Source organism: Orbicella faveolata, unplaced genomic scaffold, assembly GCF_042242905.1.
Source record: "Orbicella faveolata isolate gen_17 unplaced genomic scaffold, um_ofav_v1 contig_46, whole genome shotgun sequence".
In the NCBI taxonomy this organism is placed as follows: domain Eukaryota; kingdom Metazoa; phylum Cnidaria; class Anthozoa; order Scleractinia; family Merulinidae; genus Orbicella; species Orbicella faveolata.
In genome coordinates, this window is record NW_028301576.1 from 22912842 (window position 1) to 22937500 (window position 24659).

At 47.3% G+C, this 24659-nt stretch overlaps 5 protein-coding genes and 1 pseudogene across 5 annotated transcripts; 2 read left to right on the forward strand and 4 right to left on the reverse strand.

The window, feature by feature from the left end:
* Positions 1–1231: 1231 nt before the first annotated feature.
* On the forward strand, positions 1232–2084 carry LOC149098937 (uncharacterized). Its single transcript, XM_089278354.1, has one exon. It carries the CDS (start codon positions 1254–1256, stop codon positions 2082–2084), a length of 831 nt encoding a protein of 276 aa, XP_089134480.1. The 5' UTR covers positions 1232–1253.
* A 3672-nt stretch (positions 2085–5756) lies between these two features.
* On the reverse strand, positions 5757–7333 carry LOC149098938 (uncharacterized). The gene has a single exon (XM_089278175.1). It carries the CDS (start codon positions 6804–6806, stop codon positions 6045–6047), a length of 762 nt encoding a protein of 253 aa, XP_089134301.1. The 5' UTR covers positions 6807–7333; the 3' UTR covers positions 5757–6044.
* A 5387-nt stretch (positions 7334–12720) lies between these two features.
* LOC149098939 (uncharacterized) lies at positions 12721–14075 on the reverse strand (annotated as a pseudogene).
* Positions 14076–18136: 4061 nt separating this feature from the next.
* On the reverse strand, positions 18137–20144 carry LOC149098940 (uncharacterized). Its single transcript, XM_089278664.1, has one exon. The coding sequence runs from the start codon at positions 18962–18964 to the stop codon at positions 18137–18139; it is 828 nt and encodes a 275-aa protein (XP_089134790.1). The 5' UTR covers positions 18965–20144.
* Positions 20145–22304: 2160 nt separating this feature from the next.
* LOC149098941 (uncharacterized) lies at positions 22305–22787 on the forward strand. Its single transcript, XM_089278148.1, has 2 exons — positions 22305–22364; positions 22471–22787. The coding sequence occupies exons 1-2, from the start codon at positions 22335–22337 to the stop codon at positions 22765–22767; spliced, it is 327 nt and encodes a 108-aa protein (XP_089134274.1). The 5' UTR covers positions 22305–22334; the 3' UTR covers positions 22768–22787.
* LOC149098942 (uncharacterized) lies at positions 22779–23424 on the reverse strand. Its single transcript, XM_089278147.1, has one exon. The coding sequence runs from the start codon at positions 23192–23194 to the stop codon at positions 22796–22798; it is 399 nt and encodes a 132-aa protein (XP_089134273.1). The 5' UTR covers positions 23195–23424; the 3' UTR covers positions 22779–22795.
* Between the last annotated feature and the right edge of the window lie 1235 nt (positions 23425–24659).

Here is a 24659-nt window from a genome sequence, read left to right on the forward strand (position 1 = left end):
GCTCGAATAGGATTTGATTCCTGGCTAGACGCATGATGTAGCACTGTAGTTCAGGAGGTAGTCGATCCCAGTGACTCTAAAAGAGTGAAAGTGTCTTAACGTCGTCGATTCTGTAATAAGCGCCGTTGAAACCATATCCTAAAAATATTTCTCGCTGGACATTTTGTTCGTCTCTGTATAAACCCGACACGATCATATGCTTTTTTTGATGTGTCCCTGGAACCAATCCCTGAGGGCAATACTTCAGTTTACATGTTTCTAGTTTGACTCTGAGTGCCCCTAGTCCCCATTTAGCTTGGACCTTAGCAAAGGTTCGTATCTCGTTACAAAGCTCTCTCCACGATTCACGTTCGCGCATTTCGATGAGGGACTGGGACTCTCGAAGTCGGACGATGTAGGTCTGCATCTCAGTGGGGAGCCGATTCCAGTGGCTCTGCAATCGAAAATGATAGGTAGGGTGTCGAACATGAGTTGCTTGAACGGGACGGGTCTGGGTCTCTCCAACCATCTGGAGAGTCTCATTTCTCTTTCGATTTCCCTTATCCACTCGAGGGTAAGTTGCGACTCCGCGAGTGAGATTATGTACACTTGGATCTCGGGCGGTAACCAATCCCAGTAACTCTATGAAAAGAAGGCGATGAACAAGGCGTGACAAAGATGTCGTGCGAATTTGTAACCGCAAAACACGACGAAACAAAATCTCAAGTCCAAACGGAGGTAGAACTCTAGGGTAAAGGAGGCGACGACGAGTCTCAGTTCCATGGCTCAGTTGTCTAGGGAAGCCACGAGCGTACTAAGATAACAGGGCGTGTGACAGATTTGGCAGTGCAACTTCTCGTTGTTCACCCCCTTGTTCATCTGATCATCGAGTGCCCTGACAAAGCAATCGAAATGCAGGTAGTAACGGCAGCACTTGGTACGACCGCAGGTTTCGGTTCTGAGGATGACTTTCTTACATAGGGTGCACGTTATACTCACTGCTTCATGTTGATCCATCTGCTGGTTCATCTCCTCGTCGGTCAGCTCCTGTGCCATGATTTTTTTCAAGCGCTCGATACAAGTCAAAAACTCAGAGTGCCGTGAACGGCTCGATCCGATCTTTTTATACTTACGGTAAAATTGGATCCCAGGTTGCACTCGACCCCCCTATCCCCTAGGTCTGCCCAGATCACGTGATGTCGGCTTTTTTCGTTTGATTGGTGCATGATGGGCATAAAGCGAGATGCGCATTTGGCATTTTTCGGTTTTTGGTGATGGAGACTGAATCCGGGCACGTCAGTCGCCGCCGAACTCGAAGTCAGTCTCCCGAAGGATCACCGAGACGCGTACGTCGTCGGCGTCGTGCCCGATCACACGATGATGATGAACCACCGAGACGTAGTCGTCGCCTTCAGGGTCAGATACCCGAAGAAACACCGATTCAACAAGTGTGTTTTATTTGTCAGAGAGACATTCACATTGATTCTCTGGCATCGTGCCAACGTACTCCTTGCTGCGGCGTGTTCATGCATCGGCGATGCTACCAGGAGATGGAGAGACGGGTTCTGACCTGCGGCAACTGCCGACGCGTGATCGACGATATTCAGCCTGATATCGTGTTGGAAACCGACGAGGAAATGGAGGAAGACGATGATGAGGACCCCCAGTTAACGGCAGGTGCGAATGGTCGTTTAGTTAGAATGGATAGAGAGTTGGAGCGATATCGCAGAGAGGGTAGACCTTATCACTGCCATCACGAGGGCTCGTACCTGTGGAATGATTTGCCGTATTCCATTGACCCCGGCATTTGGATACGTTATTATACCTTCATCGGAAATTTCGTGACTCTGTATCGGGATCGAGACCTGTACATTCACGGTTGTGTGCGTCTCCCCGTGGAACCGACCCGAGAGATTAGAAGTTATCTGTACCGTCTGTTCATTTACAACACTCCTTACTATACGTATAACTTGATCCGAATTCAAAGGTTCAGACTCTACTTCAGGCGCGTGGAGGGACAAAGGGATATTGAGATTCGAGAGCTGTGTCTCTTACCCTTTCCCGGTGGTCCCTCGTTTTACCATGAGGATGGACTATGGACCTGACACTGTTTTTTTTTTTCATTTTTCACAGTGGACACTCATCGCAGAATGATTCACGACGCCTTTACCTATATGAGAGACAATGGAAAGCCCTTCGAAACGCACAATTCCTTGACGCGATCGTGGAATCATTTACCTTATCCCATTCCTGTCACGGTGTGGTTCCAGTACTATCGCGAGGTGGAGGCCTTTGTACGATCCTCGGAGTTCCGAAGTCCCATGTACATTCACCGCACCGTGTTCTTTCCCTGCAATGTCATTTCGTACGATCATATACGCATGGAGGTGTATCGCATGTTTTATTTCAACACCCCTTTCTTGGTGTTCGAATTCACCTCCAGAATTAGGTTTCGGTTGTTATTCATATCTTCGTCGACGTTAGGGGACCAAATAAGGTTCGAACGTTTGTTTGTGACGCCGAATGCCTCGGATACTCTGTACCACAATGGCATGGCGTGCGAGACTTGAAGAAAACAAAAGAGACTCTTTTTTGAAAAAACAACAAAGTGTGTAATTTAATGATTACAACATCAACAATAAAGTTTACAATTTCCAACGTTTCTTGGTCTGCATGATTTTCTTAACAATGCGTTCTGTCATGGTTTTACGTCCGGGTAATTTGTCAATGGCCTGGATCATCTTGGTGTCGGCGTTCCATTTGTCCTGTAAGTTCTTGGCCCTGGAATAGTCAATGTCGTGTTGTTTGGCCAGTCGGTCCAGACGGTTGATCCCGGGGTCTCCTCGCGCCAGACGTTTCTTCAGTTTGGTACCAGGTCCCATGTACTGATAACCGGGCCAATGGAACTCGATCCCGGTCTTGCCCAACCATTTTTGGATGTCGAACCCATACCCTCGTTGACGGCGACGTCGGGTACTTCTCCTCGGGGGTGGAGGTGCCTTTTTCCTCTTCTTAATCCGAGTCATAGTCTAGTCCCTTTCTCCAGGGCTCGAAATCTTCCCACCCTGCTTGTAACTTTTCTGCGGCTGTCGGTTTGGCCTTCTTGTACTTCTTTGCCTTGCCTTTGGGACTGTAACCACCGTCGTCGTAGTCGATACCGAGTGATTTCAGTACACGTCTGGCTCTATCGGATATGGGTGCTTTTTTCTTGGACGATATGGGAGTTTTACCTAGCGTGACCTGTTCGAATGGACTGAAGGGTTTGGGGGTTTTCTTCTCCTTTTTAAAACCTGACGTGGAGGGTTTGGGAGTTTTCAGCTCCTTTTTCAGACCTGTCGTGGAAAGTGGTTGTGGTGGGATGATCACGGGGGCTGCTGGTTGGTTGACTCCCTTGAGGATCTGTTTCAACAGACTTTCGACGGGTGCGTCGGCCATGCCTTCGGGTTCTGTCGTTCCCTGGTACGAGATGGGACCGCTTTTACCCGTCCGTATGCGTTTCACCAGTTTACCTTCCTCGGTGGCGATGGGTTTGGTCATTTTGACGGCCATGCTGTCGGGGATGCGTTTGTCGTTCAAGATGAGATGTTCTTCGGCGGCCAGACGTCCGGCTTTGTTCAACAAGGCATTCTGGCTGATCTTACCCTTGTAATAATCTTGCAGACGATTGAATTCTTGAACGGGTACCATCATGACTTCGTTCATACCTGACTCAAAGTCGTGTCAGGAAACTCGGACAATTCTCTCAAGGCCGTCTCGTAACAGTCTTGCCAGTACCGTATGGATTCGTCTTTCTTTTCCAACTCGAGTTCGAGACTTTGAACGGTTCGCTTGCCTTTACCGCACTCCCTGCACAACTCGATGCACCCACCGGGCGGCGTGGTATCTCGTTTCGTTTGACAGGTTTGGCAGAAGTCACCGAACTTTAAAGCCATGTATTCTTGATACAGGTCGTGGTACCTCTTGTTCAAGAACTCGTACGAGTCTTTCCATCGGGCTTCGCGACGATTGGCGTCTTGCAACAACTGCACGAGTTTAGGAATGGTATTGGACTCGTCTTCTCTCGGCGGTAAATTGGGTATGACGTCGATCCCCTCCAGCGGGTAACCGTCTTCGCTGCGTCCTTTCACCGTACACAACATGCTTTGAAACAACCGTGCAAACCGCTCCAGAACCCCGCTCCGTTTTGGGTGAGGAGATGTTCTCTTCGACGCTTGAGAGAGTTTTTGCGTCTACCCACTTCGCGCAAAACCCTTTTATGTCTTTTCAGTTTCCCATAAGTCGTTGCGTTGATGGGGATCCTCTTTTTCAGCAAATTGAGAACCATCTCGCTGATGGCGTTGATCTGATCTTTGTCGGCGAATTGCAACATCCGTTGACGTTTGTTCCGATTGGCTTCTTTCAGGACGCGCGTCAAGAAATGACGTTGTCGTCGTAACCGCTTCATCGTGGACTTATGCGCACGAGTGGATTGGTGTACTCTTTTTATCGCTTTCCTCGACGCTTGAAGGCCGTTTGAAATGGTATCCTACGTAAGACTCTTTCGATCTTTCCCCTGTTCTTATGCACATGTCTGTTCATTAAACCGAAGGGTCCAGCCAAAGAACCCAAACCCGCTGCTCTCATCATACTCGCCAAATCACCACCTTTCTGTCTCCTCCTCCTCTTCCTCCGTGCTCGCATGGTGACCAGTGAGGTTTACGACGTCGATCCTCGTCCTTTTATTTTCACATGATGGAGCATCGGAACGATTCGCCACCTTCAACCCACTTTTCGCCTCGTCTCATCCGTTCCATCATCCTTTTGGTATGCGCCCGTTCTTGTTTGGCTCTCAGGCTTCCGATGCCTTTGGTGATACCCCAGGCCGCCTTGGGTAAACCCGCCACTACACTGGCAAACCCTTCTCCCCTTTGGTACCGTCTTCTTTTAGTGGCGGTGGTTCTACGTCTTTTCGAAGACGCTTTCTTTCTCCTTGACCTCTTGGGCATGTTGGTTCTGAATGAAGATGATGACCGCGATGTCATTTTTTATAGCGGCACGTGACGAAATCGTATGGCGTAGTCTCGAACGTATCGGTCGTACGTGGGAGATGTAAAATCCGTCACCACGTCGTCCAACGTTTGCATCTTGGTCAAAAACCCATCCAATTCCTCCACGCCACCCAAAGCGTAGTTCCTGAGTTCTGTCAGCGTCTTTTCGTACGTCGTGTAAGCGAATTGGGCCATGTCCATCTTGAACGAATACTTCTTGAAATCGTTCCATCCTTTCAGTAAGGTGGCAAAAGCCGTCAATCCTACCACCGTGTACCCATCTTTCCACACGGATCCCAAGACGATACTCACGGCCACCGTCAGTAAGGCCAGTCCGTTGAGAATGGCGTTGCACAATTTGTAGTAACCGAACATCTGCCTTCGACACCACCAATACTTGTGGTAGAAAGCGTACAAGACGTCCAAACGTTTCAGGGAATCCAAATCCACCACGGTGTTGAAAGGTTCATCCAATAAAGATACAGAAGTACTCATGACTCTTCTCTAACCAGTGCCAAACGTAGTCTGACTTTCTGTCGGGACGTTCGATCCTTTTGGCTTGTTGCTCGTATTCCCAGATCTCGTCCTTGAAGGCGGTTTCTACGGATTGGTTCAGGATCTCTCGGACTTGTCTGTAACTGTCGCACTCGTCCGCGATACGTTTCATGTCTTCGTGATCCATGCTGGTCCCATCCCAGTAGGAGCGAGAGCATCGGCATAGATGCAAAAAGTAGGGGAACTACTCGACTTCACTCCTCAACATCTTGATTCGAATGGTTTTTCATCGGCGAGGGGGTCGTCTTTTCTTAAGTCTCACAAGTCTTCGGATCCCGCGACCCACGCCCACTCCCGCGGCACCAATGGCAGCGGTCGTTCCGGCTCGGATTCCTGTTTTCACGGCGCGGCCACCCAACGCTTTGGCCAATCCCAAGGCAGCCCCTTTACCAATGGGTAACATCGCAGACAAGGCATTCGCAAGAGCACCGCCCCATTGCTTGCTCCTTTTCAGTCGACGACGGCGTCTTCTCATGGTTGTTTTCAGTTACGTACACTGGTCGAATTGCGTGTGACGGTAGGGCGTTGTCCGTTTTTATAGGTGGTCGTAATCGTGTTGGTGGTCGTGATGCCCGCAATGCGACGACCCGCGGCCGTCTGTTGTTGTTGGCGTAAAATCTCTTCCAATTGTTGCTGCATCTGGGCTTGGTCGAGAACACGGTCTCCTCGCCTCCTTCTTCCTCCTCGACCCGATCGAATCGACGAAGGCGGTGTGGAGTCACCACCACTTCCGCCTCCACCTCCGCCTCCGCCTCCGCCTCCACCGCCTCCACCTCCACCGCCTCCACCTCTGCCTCTGCCTCTGCCTCTGCCTCTTCCACCGCTACCACTAGCGCTACTTCTTCTGCGGCTTCCGGAATCACTGGATGACGTCGGTGTATTTTGACGCGGGACGCGTCTCGGTCGTTTCCCTCCTCGAACAGCGCGTGCCAAAGGTGTGGCGGATGTTATCCTGGGTGCCCCGACACCCGCTGTGACGTTGGAGCGCGACACCGATCCAGCACTACCGACACCCGCCGCGACGTTGGTCTGTGATGCACCCGAGCCAGGAGTGCCTACTTCGACGGTCGAGACATTGGGCAGGGGCGGTGTCGGCAGTGACGATAGCGGTGAAGGAGGAGTGTTCAGACTCGTACCCACACCCGCGGCAGGCGGAATCGGAGTACTCGTTCGATTCGGTGTCCCCCAAGGCGAATAATCGTTCAGAGCCGATAAGTTGAAATCGTCACTACCATAAGAGCTCATTTTTATCGATTCCCCTCTCTCTTTCTATCTTCTTCTCGGCGAGTTCTCGTTGCTTATGAACCAAATAATCGAAACCTTCACCATTATATGCGTTTATGACGGACCGTACTTGACGGTAACTCTCGCATTCTGTGACCTGTCTCATCGGTTCGTAGTCCAGCTCCTGGGGATTCATGCAGTATTTGAGTCTGGTCTTGCATAGGACGATGAACAGCGGAAACCACTCGACCTCGCTCCTCAGCATGACGGGGTTGCAAACTGATGGCATCGTACGAATCCTTCGTCTTTTAACACATGACTGAGGACGCGTTGATCGTCCTGACTGGCTGGATGAAGATCCAATAGCATGTAACCGTAAGGTCGATCGGTGACCTTTCGAAACGTGTCCAACACGTCCTGCCATTGCGTGGGAAACGATTGCAGTAATAGATTTCGTATCCCTAACTGATCCCGAGGGTTCTTGAAGGCCGCGATGTAATGAGCGTTTCGGGAAATGGTCTTGGCGAATTTTCGGTTAGGGAATAGATCCTGACACAAGTAAATCACCGTGATTTTCCGATGATGCGAGTGTTTGGTGAAGAGATCCAACACGCGCTTGTCGTTACCACCCTCGTCCATCAGATCGTCCAGGACCAACACACCCCCTCCAGGAAACCATCGGGGTAACTGTTCGCTGTCGGGGATGCCTTCGTAAAACTTGACCCCACCTTTCTTGAGCTTTTGGAAACCGTCTTGCCACGATCCGTAGCAGTAATGAATACTCTTCGATTTTTGTTGGAACAAGTCGCTGTTCTCCAAGAGCAGTTTGGTAGTGAACACCGTCTTGCCGCAGCCAGACGGACCCGCTATCAACAAACTCGACGGCGTGTGAAATTGAAACGCTTTGCGTCGTTCCATGAGCTTGAAATGGTCCAGGGTCTCGAGACGCTCCGTTTTTATCCGAACAACTTGGCCAATGGGGTCTTGACGGCCGGGATGCGTTTCATCAGACTCAAGAGGGTGACCCTACGATTGAAACAGATGGCTTTTTTCTTGGCACGACTCTTGGCAGGGGCTCTCTGCCGTTTCGCGAATTTTCCCACTTGGAATTTCCTGGCGTACCACGCTTTTCCCCTCTTGATCTTGGCCATGGCTCTCTTGGCAGCGGCTCTCTTGGGACGCTTGGCAGGCGCCGATCTCTTTTTTCGAGGTTTCTTGGCGAATTTACTCAAATCTCCGAACTTGTCTTCGTACCAATGCCTCTTTTTCATTCTTCTTTTCCTATCTTCTTTCTCGGAAAGCCCCGGCATGGTGGGCGCTCTCTTGCGTTTCCTACGGGTGGTCACAGTCGCTGGTAATTCACCGGTGTCAAGGACAGCAGGTGGTTGAAAAGACACTTGTCTTCTGGCGGGTTGAAGTATTTTAAGATCGAGTCGTCTTTTCGGCGGTTGGTTTTTCTTGAAATGAGCTGCACTGGGTTGAGGCGTCTTTTTACCAGCTTTTCCGTAGCGTTTTTCTAACCTGGCTATGACGTCGTCCAAATGTCTATGCCCTTGAAACTGAAGAGCCATGTGTCTTGTTTTGTCAGTAAATCCATAATGAACAATTTTATTTTCCGTCGCACCTTTTTATGCACTCACCACGCAACATCCTTGTTCTCTCAAAAATGAACACTTTTTATTTCGAACAGCTTACTTTATAACAAATGACGCACTCCTCTGGAGGAACCGCACGTGTCCTGGTGACACGGGGTTTTACAAATCTTGCGCCAGGCAGACTGCAGACTCTTGCCGTTGTGAATCTGGTACTTGAAATGACGATCCAACCATTCTTGGATCGGTTCGGCGGTTCCGTACGCGTCCAACGGTAGACCGTAACTGTCCAGTGTCTCGCACTTGTTCTTGTCGGCCCACAAAGCGATCCAATGCACGCCCGGTTTGTCGTGAGGGTCCGTGTTCACAATGTAAGCGGTCGGTCCTTCTTGGGGGAGTGACCTGGGAAGTCGATCGCAAGGGACCGTGCCGTAAAAGACACAGCGTAGGGACGGATTCGTCCGTGCCAAATGATCCAATTGTATATTATTCAAGGCTACTTTCTCCATTTTTTTCTTATCATTGGTACACGTCGTAGATGACGACTCGGTTCTCGTTGATCTCCAGCAAGTTCTCGAATTCGCCGTACAACAAGATGGTCAGGTTTTCTCCCGGACTGGCTCCGAAATCGATCACCAGACGCAGTTCACCTTCTTGCTTGGGGTTCAACACTGGACTGTCCAAACATCCATTGGCTGTGTTGTCAAATACAAACATGTTGCATCTCTTGCCGTTCCCCCAATCCTCTTTCCGGACCATGTTTCCTTTTCCCCTGCACAACGCTCCTGAGGCTTGGAGGAATCTGTAGTAGCCTCTCTGATCTTTACTGTCCCCATCGTGATCGAGTTCCAAGGTCTCGTAGGGGTACTCTTCACCTCTCACCAATTGTTTGATGGAAGCCAGATTGAATTTTCCAAAATTGAACGGACTCTCGGTGATGGTTCCGTTGAAGGCCGCTTGTTTCAACAACAACACCACTAACCGATTAGGTAGCTTATTGTGGAAAGGATTGCTGCACTCAAAATGACGATTGTCGTTGGGATGCGAGTAAGTGCGAATTTCCCCTCTCACCGTGGGGTAAGTGACCACTCTTCCACCTTTCAGGCTGGTCATGATCTCTCGGTACACCGAGGGAGTCACTCTCACTTGAGACAGGAACAATCTCACTTTCACGTCGGCTTCAGTCAGTCTCAGTGTACTGACACCGGCCCATCGGACGGTCCACATGGCTGGGGTATTGAAGTACATGTCAATCTGGATCTGCACGCCAGGTAACAGTAACTTGCTGAGATGAAACACTTCCAGGAAAGGTTTGAACCTCAAAGTCACGGCTTTTCCATCTAGAAACTGGGATCGTCCCAGGACCGCGTTCTTGAGATCTTGGGTTAAAGCAGTATATTCAGCGTGAGGAGTACCAAAATCCAACGCGTTGGCTGTCAATTCATCGTCATCTCCGTCGTCGGGTACACCGAGACAGTTGTACCAACCACTAGGTGTCAGGATCGATTCACCGTCGTCTCGGTCGTGGTTCAACAGTGTCTCGATGTAAGCTTTGAGGTGGTAAGTGTCCGTCTGGGGGCTGATGAGAGTCCCTTTCAATCTCCCATTGATCTGTTTGAAGAGGGTGTGGGCCAGATTATTGGCGAGTCCCATGACATCCGCTGTCACCAGATTCGTGTTGTTACCTTTCTTGACGGTCAATTCCACTTCGAAGAAACTCTCGTTCAAGTCGATAAAGTCTTCTTGAGGATCGACTTGGAAGGTCACTGGATTGATCCCCGTATTGAACGGGTTGATTCTCACCAACCGTCGAGACGACATGCTGACATCCGTGGGAGGGGTACTGAACATGTTCAGACGAGGGTTACGAACCCCCGCCGAACGGGCATGAGCCACGAGGTCCGTCATCGTCTACGTCGTCGTCGTCGTCTTCGTCTCCTTCTCAGGGCTGACTGCACCCAACGATAGTTCGGGCGTTTTGATCGGGACGGGAAGATCGATCCGCCTTTATACGTTCGTTGTATCGGGATAAGTCTCACGCGCCTCGAGTAAATGGGATTCATACTCCAAATAGATCTTTTCTCACTTTTTTCGTCAACGCCCGTTTGATCTCTTGCGTCGCTTTACGTTTCACGGCTCGTGTCGCTCCTCTCTTGACCCCGGCGAGTCCACCTCTCCAATTGGGCTTTCCTCCCTTGCCACCCGAATTTAAACCTTTCAGACCTTCCGTGGCCGCCTCGGTGATAAAGTCTCGGAGAATGCCGGGACCTCGTTTCTTGACACCTCTCCAAGCCATGCCGAATCCGTCTCCGGTTTGCTTCATTTTATCGGGATGAAATCGTACCAACGTTCCACCGATCATTCTTTCTTAAAGTGTAACGTCACGATCGTATTGCCAGGTCCAAATCTCACCAGTTCTCCAGTTGTCTCAGCCACTTGCACCTCTATTATGTCAATGACGTCTTTGCGCACGGGAATATATTGAATGTGGTAGGGCTCGAAATACTGAACACCCGCACCTCTTCGAATCAAGTTGACCTCTCTCAGTACATCCGTGACTTGATTTCCCACCACACCACTTCTACACACGTCAGAGTAGACGAACAAGGAACGCGAACTGCTTCCCACCACCACCTCGAAAGCTTTGTTCAGGTTTAGAAAACGCCAATTGCAATAGATGCTGAGTTTTAAAAAATCTCCATTTCCTCCCTTATCTGTGATGACACCCCAAAAGACAGGTGATCCGTCCTTGTCATGGACGTCCCCGACGACGCTAATGTCCGGAACGACATCGTCAAAAAGTTCTAACTGCAAGTTAGGTCCCAGTTCGTAACCACTGCTGTTCTTTTTGAGCCATCCCATTTTTAAAGCCAGTTCAACATTGACGTGGAACGCGGGGAAATGTGTGACCGGACGAAAGGTGTTTTTGTTTTCCGTGACCAGTTCATCACCTTCCCACTTGAACTTGACGTAGCTTCTCTTCCCATCACTCGTGACATATTTGGCTCCCAATTTGGGTCCAGAGTTCTTGAAGATGCGTTGTCGCGTGAAAAAGGCGATCATGGATTTCATGAATCCGACACCGTCCACGTTGTAAAATACCTCTTTGAGGTCATCCGTGTCGAAGTAAGCTTCTCCAAACGTGTAGAAACTACTCGATTCTATGCGTCTCCATGAGAAGGAGGACAAGATGGTTTTATCCTCAGAAGCGGTGAAAGAAGGCAACGTCACGTGCGCATCCGGCATGGCGATGCTACTCATTCCCACTTTCCAGCCTCCTTCTCCATTCAGGCGTAGGGGACGTGGTAACCTGATCTTGAAATGGTTCGCCTTGTTGTCCGGGAACTCGCTCTTACCACTGTGACTGGGTAAGCTGACGTAAAAATCACTCATCCTTTCTTGAAATGCAACGTGATCGTGGTCACGCCCGACGCAAAGTCCACCAGTCGTCCGTCGTTCTCAGATACCTGCGTCTCGACAATGTCCAAAAAGGTCGTGCGCACCGGTAGATATAGGATGTGTCTCGGTTGAAGGTCGATCACGTCCGGATCGTAACGAACCTGTTTCAACATGTCCGTGACTTGATTCCCCGTGACCATACTCTGTCCCACATTCGAATACACGAACAAGGAACGACGCTCGTGACCGAACGCCTCTTCGTAACTGCGATCCAAATCCGTGAAAACCCAATTGATGAAACAACTCAAATGTAAGGTGTCCGGGTCGATCTTGTAAAATGTCTCGTCCCCGTCATTCTGACCTATGATCAAGTCAGTGGCCGTGGGTATGACTTCTGTGGGAAATTCTTTCCTCAAGTGAGGTCCCAAGACGTAACCGGGTTGACCGTTTTGCAATGTTCCCATCTTCACCCATTTCATCTTCTTGGCCAATTCGATGCCGATGGACATTTGTGGGTAGACGCGTTTACCGTTGATCAGGAGGCTGATGCACGTTCTCGAATTGTCCAGGACGCATTCTCCATGCTCGGCCCGATGCATGACCGTGTACAGCAATTCGGTTGGATCGTCGGGTTTGCTCTTTTTCTTGTACATCGTCACGTCAGCATCCGTTCGATCTCTCAACCTACGCATGTATCGATCTCGTATCGCGTTCATCAACTCGGTACCGGTCCTCGGCGTGAATTCCAAATCGCCCTCTCGTGTCACTGAAGAGACCCGGCTGTATATGTTTCGATCCGCGTCCACCATATTGATCCACCAGATTTCAAACAGAAGAGAATCCTTCAAGTCCATCTTACGCGTCGCGGACGGAAACGAGAGGTCGCTGATACCCACTTTCCATCCCGACTCTCTCAACTGCAACGGGTTCGGCAGACGGTTCTTGAAGCTGTTGGCCTTGTTGTCCGGGAACTCGCTCGTGCTGGCATTGCTCATCAGTTGCACGTAAAAGTCGTCGACAGACTCATTCATACTTGAAGTGTAATGTCACCGAGGTCACGCCCGAGGTAAAGTCCACCAGTCTTCCGTCGTTCTCGGCCAATTGCACCTCCACTATATCCAAAACGTTGCTGCGCACGGGTTTATATTGAATCTGAGTCGGTTCGTAGTCGTCTTGGTCGAGTCGTGTGGGACTTCTCTCAAGAGATCCGTGACTCGATTCCCCGTGATGGTGCTACGACCCACATTCGAATACAGGTACATGGGACTGCGAGGCGGAGGGAGGTCCGGATGAACGACGACTCCGCGATAGGTCTTGGCGTATTCCTCGTCCAAGTAACTGAAGCGCCAGTTGCAATAGGGACTGAGCTGTAACGACCCAGTGCTGAGCATACTCCAAAATTCGCGAGATCGATTGTCGCTATGGTCGGTCCAGTCTTTCTTGAAATCAGACGGGACTTTGTCATTGGGAAAGATCTTGATCATATTCACGTCCAAGTGAACGGAGTAATACGATTCCTCGCGAATCAAACCCAACTTCTTGACCAGTTTAGGACCAAAATACACTCTGGGACGATGTCTGTCTCCGGACTCGTCGAGGAACGTGTCGGTGTTGTCGATAATCAAATCGTTCCCCTCCCATCGGAACACGGGGTAGTATTTTTTCCCGTCCGGCGCTCGTAGACTTTCATCCGCATGATCCATGTAATGATACAGGCGTTCGTGAAAACGATTGATGAGGTATTGCATGAGAGATCTGCCGCTCGTCACTTTGTGTCGGACGCGGTTCAGTTCCTTCCCGTAGACGTCAAATGTCACTGGGTATCGCGAAGGACGCCACGTAATCCCGTCGTCTAGCAACCTGAACGTTTCAATGGTCCACTCCATACCGAACGCGTAGTCGTCGTCGTCAAAGTCGTGCACTTGAGGGACTGGTACTTGATGCGGTCGTGACGGAGGAATCGGGTAAGATACGCTCGCCAATCCCACTTTCCATTCCTTGTCGGATTCAAACAGGAGCGGATACGGCAGACGGTTCTTGAAACTGTTGGCCTTGTTGTCCGTGAACTCGCTCGTGCTGGCATTGCTCATCAACTGCACGTAAAAGTCCTTCATTTTTTCGTCTTGGCCTTTTGGGTCACGTACAAGCCTTTTTTATCCACCCAACTGTCGTACTTGACTGGCCAACCTTTCCAACGCACCAAGACTTTATCCCCTTTTCGTTTGACGATCTTGTCGATGCGGAACAGATCGTCGTCTTTCACGTCCACCTTTTGCAAATCTTGCGCGTAAAACGTGCCTTCGACTATGGGGCGCCGTTTGTAAATTTATTATTTAGACCGAATTTATGCCATTTTCCCCTATTTATAAATAATTGGAAATGCCACAAAATTTGTTTATAAATAAGACACAAGAACTTGTCCGTCGATATGCAAATAATTATTTTAGGTACGTCCTGATTTATAAATAATCTTTTACCATAGAGTTATTATATATAAATAACAAACTAAACAACCTCAATTATTTATAAATCAGGTCATCTCTAAAATAGTTATTTACATATCATAAAGCTTGTAAATCCCATTATTTATAAATAAATTACTTCGCCGGGAGTGTAAATTCATTATTTAGAAATAATAAATTTCACCTCGCCGAGTGTAAATTTATTATTTATAAATAATGAACTTTACTGAGTGTGTAAATTCATTATTTAGAAATAATGAATTTCACCTCGCCGAGTGTAAATTTATTATTTATAAATAATGAACTTCACTGAGTGTGTAAATTCACCATTTAGAAATAATAAATTTCACCTCGCCGACTGTAAATTTATTATTTATAAATAATGAACTTCACTGAGTGTGTAAATTCATTATTTAGAAATAATGAAGTTTCACCTCGCCGACTGTAAATTTATCATTTAGATATAATGAATTTACCGTGTGTGTAAATTCATTATTTAGAAATAATGAAGTTTCATCTCGCCGAGTGTAAATTTATTACTTAGAAATAATGAACTTCACTGAGTGTGTAAATTCATTATTTAGAAATAATGAAAGTATGAATGGCTGACCCAGCGTCTCTTGCCCGGTCAATTTCGGAGGTTGTTTCTCGCGCTATAAGTGAGACAGTTAATGCTGCCCTTGCTCAGGTAGGTATGCAGCCTGAAATTCAGCAGTGGCGGATCTGGATGATGGGCCCGGGGGCCCGTTCCCCCCCACCCCACGCCTCAAATATCTATTATGTCGTTCTTATTCACTCAACAATTCGGCAGCTCACACTGCAACAGGAACAACTACTCAAAGGCCGAGGTAAGAAGTAAATTTCAAGAAAAGAAACTGCTGCATGAAGAAAATAAAAATCGCTTGGCGTGTTAAGTGAAAGGTCTGATTTCTATTGAAATAGACCTTTTTCGCTTGGGCGGTTTGTTGTTCCATTACAGACCACGTGATATTCTCTAGAGAATTGTTCTTTTATTCATCTAAAAATTATTTTTTCATATACGCGCAACTATTTGAAAATTTGAAAGGAAGAATTCTCAAGAGTATCATCACATGGTCTGAAATAGGGCAACAAACCGCCCAGTCGAAAAAGGTCTATTCAACAGTGGTTTAAACGTAAATTAATTTAGCTTTCTACGTGTACGATCTTTGGACTTGCCTGGAATAGACATGTCTAGCCGTGACTTGATCAAGCCAAACAAAGTGTGTCACACAGCTATCCGTCCAAAGGTCACAAAAGTCACAAAGAATTTAACCTGCGAGCAGGTTCACGTTTGAGTCAAACGCGCGAGTGACGAAGAGGAATAGCGATCGGCGGGAAAGAGGCGCCAAGAAGTGACTTTCTCCTCTTGCGGCTTCGCCCGTCGATTTCTCGCTCTCAGCTACGCCGAGCGCGTTTGTGCTCCAACGTGGGCCTGTTCGCAGGCTACAAAAAATTATTTAAGCAAGTAAATACATTATTCGATTTCCCGATTTTAAAAGCTCTGCATTTTCTTCATGCAGCAATTTCTTGTCTTAAAATTTACCTGTTACCTCGGCCTTTGAGTAGTTGTTGTCGTTGTCGTTGTCGTTGTCGTTGTTCCTGTTGCAGTGTGAGCTGCCGAATTGTTGAGTGAATAAGAACTACACAATAGATATTTGAAGCGTGATTCTCGCTTAAACGCAATTATTCAAAATAAGGGGGGGGAGCCTCCCCTAGATCTGTCACTGCTGAATTTCAGGCTGCATACCTACCTGAGCAAGGGCAGCATTAACTGTCTCACTTATAGCGCGAGAAACAGCCTCCGAAATCGATCGGGCAAGAGACGTTGGGTCAGCCATTCATACTTTCATTATTTCTAAATAATGAATTTACACACTCAGTGAAGTTCATTATTTCTAAGTAATAAGTTTACACTCGGCGAGATGAAACTTTATTATTTCTAAATAATGAATTTCTAAATAATGAATTTACACACACGGTTAAATTCATTATATCTAAATGATAAATTTACAGTCGGCGAGGTGAAACTTCATTATTTCTAAATAATGAATTTACACACTCAATGAAGTTCATTATTTATAAATAATAAATTTACAGTCGGTGAGGTGAAATTCATTATTTCTAAATAGTGAATTTACACACTCAGTGAAGTTCATTATTTATAAATAATAAATTTACACTCGGCGAGGTGAAATTTATTATTTCTAAATAATGAATTTACACTCCCGGCGAAGTAATTTATTTATAAATAATGGGATTTACAAACTTTATGATATGTAAATAACTATTTTAGAGATGACCTGATTTATAAATAATTGAAGTTGTTTAGTTTGTTATTTATATATAATAACTCTATGGTAAAAGATTATTTATAAATCAGGACGTACCTAAAATAACTATTTACATATCAACGGACAAGTTCTTGTGTCTTATTTATAAACAAATTTTGTGGCATTTCCAATTATTTATAAATAAGGGGAAAATGGCATAAATTCGGTCTAAATAATAAATTTACAAACGGCGCCCCATATTCGACCGCCGTGCCGTCCCATTCTTCCACCTTGTACGTGGTGACCTTCCCAGGACGCACTCGGCGTATCACAAACACCTCTTCGGTCCAACCGGGTAAATACCCTTTCTTGAACTGTCGGAACTTCTTGTTCAGTCTCACACGATCCCCGACTTTCAGCGGAGGTCGTCTCGATTTTTTTCCCTTTTTCTTCCCGTAAAGAGTCTCCCACACGTTCTCGCTATTGGCTAAAGTCACTTGATCGGGAGCCATCTTGATACTGCGATGATACGATCGATTGTACCCTCGGACCAGATCTTGTAACACGGGCACAAACGTCATCGTATTCTTCACGGTGAAGTATCGGTACAAACGTTCTTTCAGGGTCCGATTGAACCGTTCCACCACACTGGATTTCGTATCCCCACGCGTCGAAAAATGATGAATGCCTTTCTGCTTCATCAAATCCTGAAACGTCTTGTTGTAGAATTCCTTCCCGTCGTCCGTCTGAAGATTGAGGGGTTTTCTACCTCCTTTCAAGATCTTTGTCATGGCTTCCGTCACCGCTTTACCCGTCTTGCTCTTCAAGGGTTGGACCCAGGCGTGCTTGGAAAACACGTCCACCACCGTCAAGAGATAACGATACCCTCGATTGTACCTTGAAATATTGATCACCTCGATTAGGTCGGCCGTCCACTGCTCGTCGATGCCGAACACCACCACCGGGACCGTGGGAAAACGACGACGTCTGGGTTTGTGCAGCGTGTACCCCAAATCCCGTTGCAAGACCTCGCGAGCACGTCGTACCGAGATCTTATTGGCCTGGGCGAATCGCGTCAGACCACCCAGACTACCGGGTCTGGAAGGATCCCGGTACCGTCCCAGTAACGTTCCGGTCGAAAGCGGCTTTTGCTTCTTCTTTTGACCTTTCTTCATAGTCGATAAAGTTTGTAAATGCACTGTCTCCACAACTCGAAACGTTGCTCCCGTACCTCGAGATACTTCTTAAATGAATCGGGTTGCCGTTTCAACCACAAGATATAAACGACAAAACGCATCACGTTGGGTTCGACGTCGGTATAGTCAAACACCTCCAAAGGCGAATCACTGAAATGGTCAGGGATGGGTTCACCCTTACCGTATCGCTCGTAGACTCTAGCGCACTTGGAACACAAGGTCGTCCAACACCATCGATCGGCCATGGTCGCACACACTCTCGAGATCAACCAACTCAAGGCATGAGACATAATGATTTGAACCCAATTTTTTATTTCGACTTTCTTATATGTACAAAAAACATCGTGCCTGATTGGTTCTTACGTAAAATCGACTCTGATTGGATAAAACGAAAAAGAAGACGAAAAAGACTTAGTCCGAATCTGAAAAGCATTGAACATATTCAGAGTTCTTACATTCCTGACCATACTCATTATCACAGTCTTCCTCATAGGTATCCATGGCATAATATTTACAATTTCTCCAATCACAATACCCTTTACCGGGTCTCCACTTCAGGGCTTCCTCCTCGTCCCCCTTCACATAGAATGCTTGTCGCATACTCTCTCTACAATCACCACACAGGTCATCCTCATCCGCTGCTAGGGCACGAAAGAAAAACCGATCCTTCCACAGATCACGCTGACGCATGACATCGTAGATCAACTCTTCCAACTTCAGACACGTTTCCTTGTGAGCGCACCTGTTGAAAGTCAGTATCTCCTCCACCTTGGGACTCTTGTCGGACTCCATCACCCGTCGTGACAGGTCTCGAGCGAAACGCAAGGGTTCAAACAGATCACGGATGGCATCGCTCATCATGTACGTGAGGTGATCCGTGGCGATCAAACAGGCACGCTCGGCGTCCAGGGCGGGATCCCGACAATGAATGAATTTGAATTGACCGCTACCACTTCTGTACATCACGCGACACCACTCACCGCAGAAAAGGTACACCTTTTCGTTCCTCTTCATCATCTCCAAAATCGTACCACCCCAGTCAGGACGACGTCTCATCAAGAGCTCAAAAGACCACAGACTATCGGGTATTTGACCTAACGGTTCGAAGAGATTGTCAAAAATGTACATGTCCACTTTAGCATCCGGAATGGCATCGAGATCTCTTAAAGTGTGTACCTTCTGATCCACGATCTGCTTCACTAGGTCCCGAATCTGGTTCGAGTTGCTATAGTAAGTCATCTTGCCTCGTCAAACCTCTTTCTTCCTAGATCCGACAATTCAGGATGGTGCTTCGGGTCTCCCCAGTCAGTCAGGTGTCTTTGAAGCCTAAAGTACAAGGGACCAACAACGTGCAATTCTAAGTCAATTAGCCTCACATAGGACGATCTTTCGCCTTCTTTTTCGATTATATCCAATTCGTCAGAAGCTTGATTCAAATGTCGTCTCAAATCTTCAATGATCTCTTGCACGTCTCTATCATTCATAGGTCTATAGGTCATCACCGCGTCAAGAGCAAGTCGAGAATGATTCGCTGCGTCCAACGGGCTCCTTTTATACCCGCGCCGTGGATCCACTTTCACTCCGTACTTTCCCGGATCACGCGCCCTTTTTCAGATCCACCAATCGGAACGAAGACCGTCACATGATCCCATCACACCACACGTCACCGATTGGTCGTCAAAAAACGTCCATAAGGTCGAACCACGCATTCCATCACGAATCACTTTTCAGCAGTCGTAGTCATGGATTCACACGTCGAACCCGACAGGAAAAAGAAAAAGAAAAAGAAGGAGGCGCGTAAGAAACTGCTCCTACCCAAGAGAGTGGAAGGAGAAGGTAAACTACAATCCACCTTAGATAGATGGTTATTCAAAAAACCTCGTTCCAGACTACGTTTCAACGAACGCGTCCTCTTCAAAGCGATCACCCCGGACTCGGTCAGTTGGACCACCGTCCCTCTCAAAGGCTTCTCGCGACCATGGAGCGCCTTTTCGATCCAACGTCAAGAATGTAGAAGCCAAATGAAAAGTAACCATTACAAGCGAAGGCAAAGACTGACCCCCAAGAACGTGCGAAAAACCACCCACATCCTAGAAACCATGCGACGTGAAAACACCTTGTTGGGATACTAACTCAATCTCTATCTTCACAGACTCAAAGCTACCTGCCATTCAAGGCGGATGCATGACCGTGATAAGAGACTCACCTCCTCGAACCATGCAAGTCCTGCAAGTACTGGAACCCCTGGGACTCGGCAAATTCAAGAAAGACAACCTCGTAGAAGTGCCACCTGAAGTGGATGACCAAGGAGAATCCACCGAAGTACAAGTGTTGGAGGAATTCGACCCCGATCAGTTCCTGAACCAACTGAAACCACAAGATCCCACCTGCCCGCGTTGCATGGTACCCATGGAATATGGAAGAGTGAAAACCCCAGACGGTAGTACCTGGGAGTATTACCGATGCCCCTCTTCCAGATTCTACACCAAGTGTTATGTGACCTGTGGCGTCAAAGAGGTGAGCACTTACCTGAGACGCGTCGAAGAACAGACCCACCCCTGCTACAGGAACATCGACCCAGCTCGTTTCCGATGTCTATGCAGCAAGTCCCTGGTCTTAGCCACCTCCCACTCCCAGTCCAACCCAGACAGGCTCTATCTCAAGTGTCCCAAGCGCACCTGCAAGTTCTTTCAATGGATCGACGAATACCCACGAGGAGTCGCCGAAGCCATACTGATCAATGGACAGGACCCAAACTAAGAAAGGCAGGGTAGCGCAGTGGAAGCGCGTTGGGCTCATAACCCAGAGGTCCGAGGATCGAAACCTCGCCCCGCCCATTTTTTTTCCAAAAACACAGACACAGTTTTTTGTAAAAAAAACACACTCTGACATTTTTTATTTTCCAATATTTACACGTTGGGTAATCTATCGTTCGCGTCGATCATCGATCGCATTGTCACTTGATTACATTTGTTAAATGTGCTGTAATAAAAATTGATCACGTTGACATAACGTCTCGCAGTGTTCTTTTGTCTCTTAGTCCATGTGGACTGAAAAGGCTCGAAACCGTAGCATAGCATAAGTCGGTGAAACGTGATCCGGTCCACGGGCGGCTTCACCTTCACGTCCCATACAATGTTCTTACGTATGGCATAGATCGCGTTAAACAAGGTCCTGCCGAAACACTTCTCAATGCTCCGGTACTGGAACAAACTCCGCGTCCAGTTTTCCCTCTGCTCATCCATGAAAAATAATATCTGATGCAGCATTACCTCGAGCTGACTGGAAAGCCAACGTCGCCCCGCCAACAAATCCCGGATGGGAAAGTTCATGGTCTCATAGAATCGGGTCCAGTCCTCGTCCATTCTATCGATTGCTTCTTCATAGGTAGTGTCAGGCTTTCTCGGTCTGAAATCATTCTGCAAGTATCTCTCCCTCAAGGCCATAATGACGCTCAATACAAGTTTAAAACTCAGAGTGAAGATCGGGGCGACGCGGATTCGCTTTATGCAGATCCGTTCAACCAATCACAGATCGATACGAAGTCACGTGTTACCCCAGACCCAGGGGATAGGGGGTATCCCCCTACCACACCCACTCACGGTAGGAGACTGGACACCCTTACACCGCGTGTATAAAATAAGCGAGTCGGACCGTCAAAGGCACTCTGAGTTATTTTCAACTTGTATTGAGCGCCCATTACAGAAGACTGTGGATACTCTCGTTGCTGTGGTTTCTCAAAGTACCAAGTGAGTATGGAAGTATTAGAGCGGTGTAACGTAGAGTTGACTACCTGGGAAAAGCGGGTGAGAGAGTGGATGAAGGACGAAGAAGAAGAGACCCCTTTGTACATTGACCTAGAACAACTTTCAGGTTTTATCGAGGTGGCCCTGGACCAACTAGATCTTTTGGGGCTGGAAGAGAGGTTGGGGGTCCTTGACGAGGACGATACCAATGATTTGGTGATTCATGTAGACTGGGTCCGCAACACTTACCAACAATTGCTTCAATTTTAGACATGGAACCACCCCTCCATTGTCACGTATGCAAACAGCTGAGACCCTGCTGCCGCCAACCGATCCTAGAATTGAGCAGAAAAGGGAACCACACCAAATTCGTACGCGCGCTCTCGGGACCGTTGAGAAAAGACTGGGGGCTAGGGTGCGTCTACGCAACCTGTTGTGGGGTCATCTATGGCATGTACCACAATCTGGAAACCAACTGTTACGAACCCGTCTTCCTGGGACACGGTTACGACCAGGCCCTGTCACGTGTCAATCACGTCAAATCGTTTATTGATTGTTATCCCGAGGAAAAAGAGGGCGCCGGTCAATAGGACCGTGCACACGTCCCACCATGTCAATTAAGTAGTGTCCAATAAAAAAAGTTTTTGTTCTATTTTCAGACTCCATGTCTCGATTTCCTAAACCCGAATGTATATGGTGTAAGGAAGGATTCACTCCCAATCACAGTATCAGCGACTACTTCCTGACACCCTGTTGCGACCAATTCTTTCACGGAAGCTGTAAAGCCCTCCACACCTGGTGGTTGAAACCCTCCGAAAGACGCTGCCCTCATTGCAATACCGTGTATTTCGGACTTCCTCCCGATGACATCCCCAAAACCAAGTCCTAAAGAGGTAAGCGCTTCGATGGTCTAATGGTCAAGACGTTGAGTTGTGGCCTCAAAGACCCAGGTTCGATTCCTAGCCGGGGCATTAAAATTTTTTCTTTTTTTCTTTTTAGAGACCCCTGGCCTGTAAAATCCGTTTGGACGAACCCCACCCCGACGAGGATGTCATGCTCCTCTTCCTCACCCAACATTTTCCCTACCCCTGGTACATGCGAAGAGACCTCTCCAAGGTCTGGCCCTTCGGACGCGTTTTCGAATCCTCCTCAGGCTTTCACGGAGAATTTCTCACACCCCAAACCATGATGCTATCCCTCGTGCATCTAGGAACCAATGACGTGCAAGCCCTAGAGACGATGAAAAAAATCACGCAACAAACCATGTACATTCTCTCGTTAAAGGATCTTTATTAGTTACAAGCATAAAATAAAAATGTTTTTTTCACTCCTCTGGTGACGTCATCGTTTCGATAAATGCTGCGTACGCCAACTCTTCTCTGTCTCCCCAACCACTCTTCCACTCTTTCCATCCGGCCTCAAAACTCTCCGGCAACCTCTCCAAACGCACAGGTTCCTTTTTATCCAGAGACTCGTCCTCCAGCATCCTCCTTGACATGGCTTGTCTGAACTTGATCACCTCATCCGCCAGCTTCGCCATCTCTTTCTTCAGGAGGTTATCCGTACTGTCCCTAACGGAGCTTTTCATAATCTTTCCAAGAAGACTATCCTTCACGGCATCCAACACTCTCGCTGCAAACTCCTCTCTCGGAATGTCGTCTGGCAACGTCCCCGCAGGAATACTAATCACCTCCACCTTCGTCTTGCTCTCCTCCGAAGTCATCCTTTTTCGCGTCGATCTCCAAACAACAATGCCAAACTCAACAACTCAACACCTTTTTATTCGCACACGAACCTCGATTTCATGTTGACCTTATTTGGGAATGCACGTGACCTGTGACGTCACGGGCGCCATGTTTTGCTACCAAAGGGGCCATCTTGGATTTGCAAATTTAAGAGAATGTATGGGAAAAAAGTGGTCACGTGGTATAATCCCTGGCTCCTGATTGGTTACTGCCCAAACAGGCGCTATTGACTACTAAAATGGTCTATTTGTCTGGCTTTTTCATCGTTGGCAAAATTTGACTAAGATTGCCGGAGGTCGCACAATTGTAGAGTTTTCGATATTATTTTTAGAATCCCAATGCAAAGTGTGTAATGGAAAATGTCTAATAAAACAGTGAGCCCACTTTCCCAAGCTTCGCATCTTGTGAGCTACAAGTGGCAAAAGTAGAGAGGTTTTTAGAAAATGACACTTTTCGATATTTAACCTCTTATTCTATTTCATTTGCATTTAGCGTTGATTCTGATACCCCCAGCCCCCTGATTCAATGTTGCGTAGGTGCTATGATCTGCGTTATCTTAGAAATAGAAAATTCAACATTGTTTGGGAGGAAGGGGAGGGGGGGGGGGGATGTTTCCCAGACGCTCGAAAATTGAATTCTACTGTGAAGTCTTTCAACACTATTGTAGCTCATTGTAGTTTCGCAGAACTCGACCATGCACTGCATTTACTTGTGAACTCTTTTTTCGTTCCACAGGGCTGGTTCGTGGGATTCTGTCCGGGTTGGCTGTGGATGTGGGCGGCAACATTGCTTAACAATCAAATCTGTCGAACGGTCCTCAGAAACCGAAAGCCATGACACTTCATTAATGTTCAAAGTTTATTGGTTTATATTCAATTTCTGAACCCCATAACAATTTTAGTGTATGCTATAAAAAATATATCTTTATTCTAAATATATTGCTTTTTTAAAAATTTGGCTTGTTGCTGATGTTAATCCACTTATAAAAAACGTTTGGGTAAGAAATTCTCATCAACACTCTGCACCGATAAAAACATTTCTCATATACAAAAAAATGTTGAGCCAGCCATTCTTAACACATGAAAGCAAATTTTCATATCAGTAACCCTGAACTAGTACTATTGCTTGCAACAAACAAAGTACTTAGATAAATCATTTAAAATTGCAATAAATTAACCTCGATATAGGAATGTTCGACTTTTTAGAGAAAGAATAGAAAGTGATAATTATACCACAGCACTTTTGTGAATCACTATTAAATTTTATTACTGAAGTCTACAAACTAGGAAAAAGAGTACAGTGATAATTGAGGACACAAACGAACAAATCTTAAGGGCCCATTAACCGATCTTTTCGAGCCGTTGCGAAGGAAAATCTAGTCTCATATAACCTCATCATTTTTAGTTAGTTCAGAGTTATTTCATGTGTTTCAACTTTTTCATG

Bases quoted from the DNA above. Each gene is read 5' to 3' on its own strand.
- LOC149098937 (XM_089278354.1), top strand. From the start codon at position 1,254: ATGGAGACTGAATCCGGGCACGTCAGTCGCCGCCGAACTCGAAGTCAG.
- LOC149098941 (XM_089278148.1), top strand. From the start codon at position 22,335: ATGACATCCCCAAAACCAAGTCCTAAAGAG. The intron at 22,365-22,470 runs GTAAGCGCTTCG...TTTTCTTTTTAG, and splicing joins CAAAACCAAGTCCTAAAGAG to AGACCCCTGGCCTGTAAAAT.
- LOC149098942 (XM_089278147.1), bottom strand. From the start codon at position 23,194: ATGACTTCGGAGGAGAGCAAGACGAAGGTGGAGGTGATTAGTATTCCT.
- LOC149098940 (XM_089278664.1), bottom strand. From the start codon at position 18,964: ATGACTTACTATAGCAACTCGAACCAGATTCGGGACCTAGTGAAGCAG.
- LOC149098938 (XM_089278175.1), bottom strand. From the start codon at position 6,806: ATGAGCTCTTATGGTAGTGACGATTTCAACTTATCGGCTCTGAACGAT.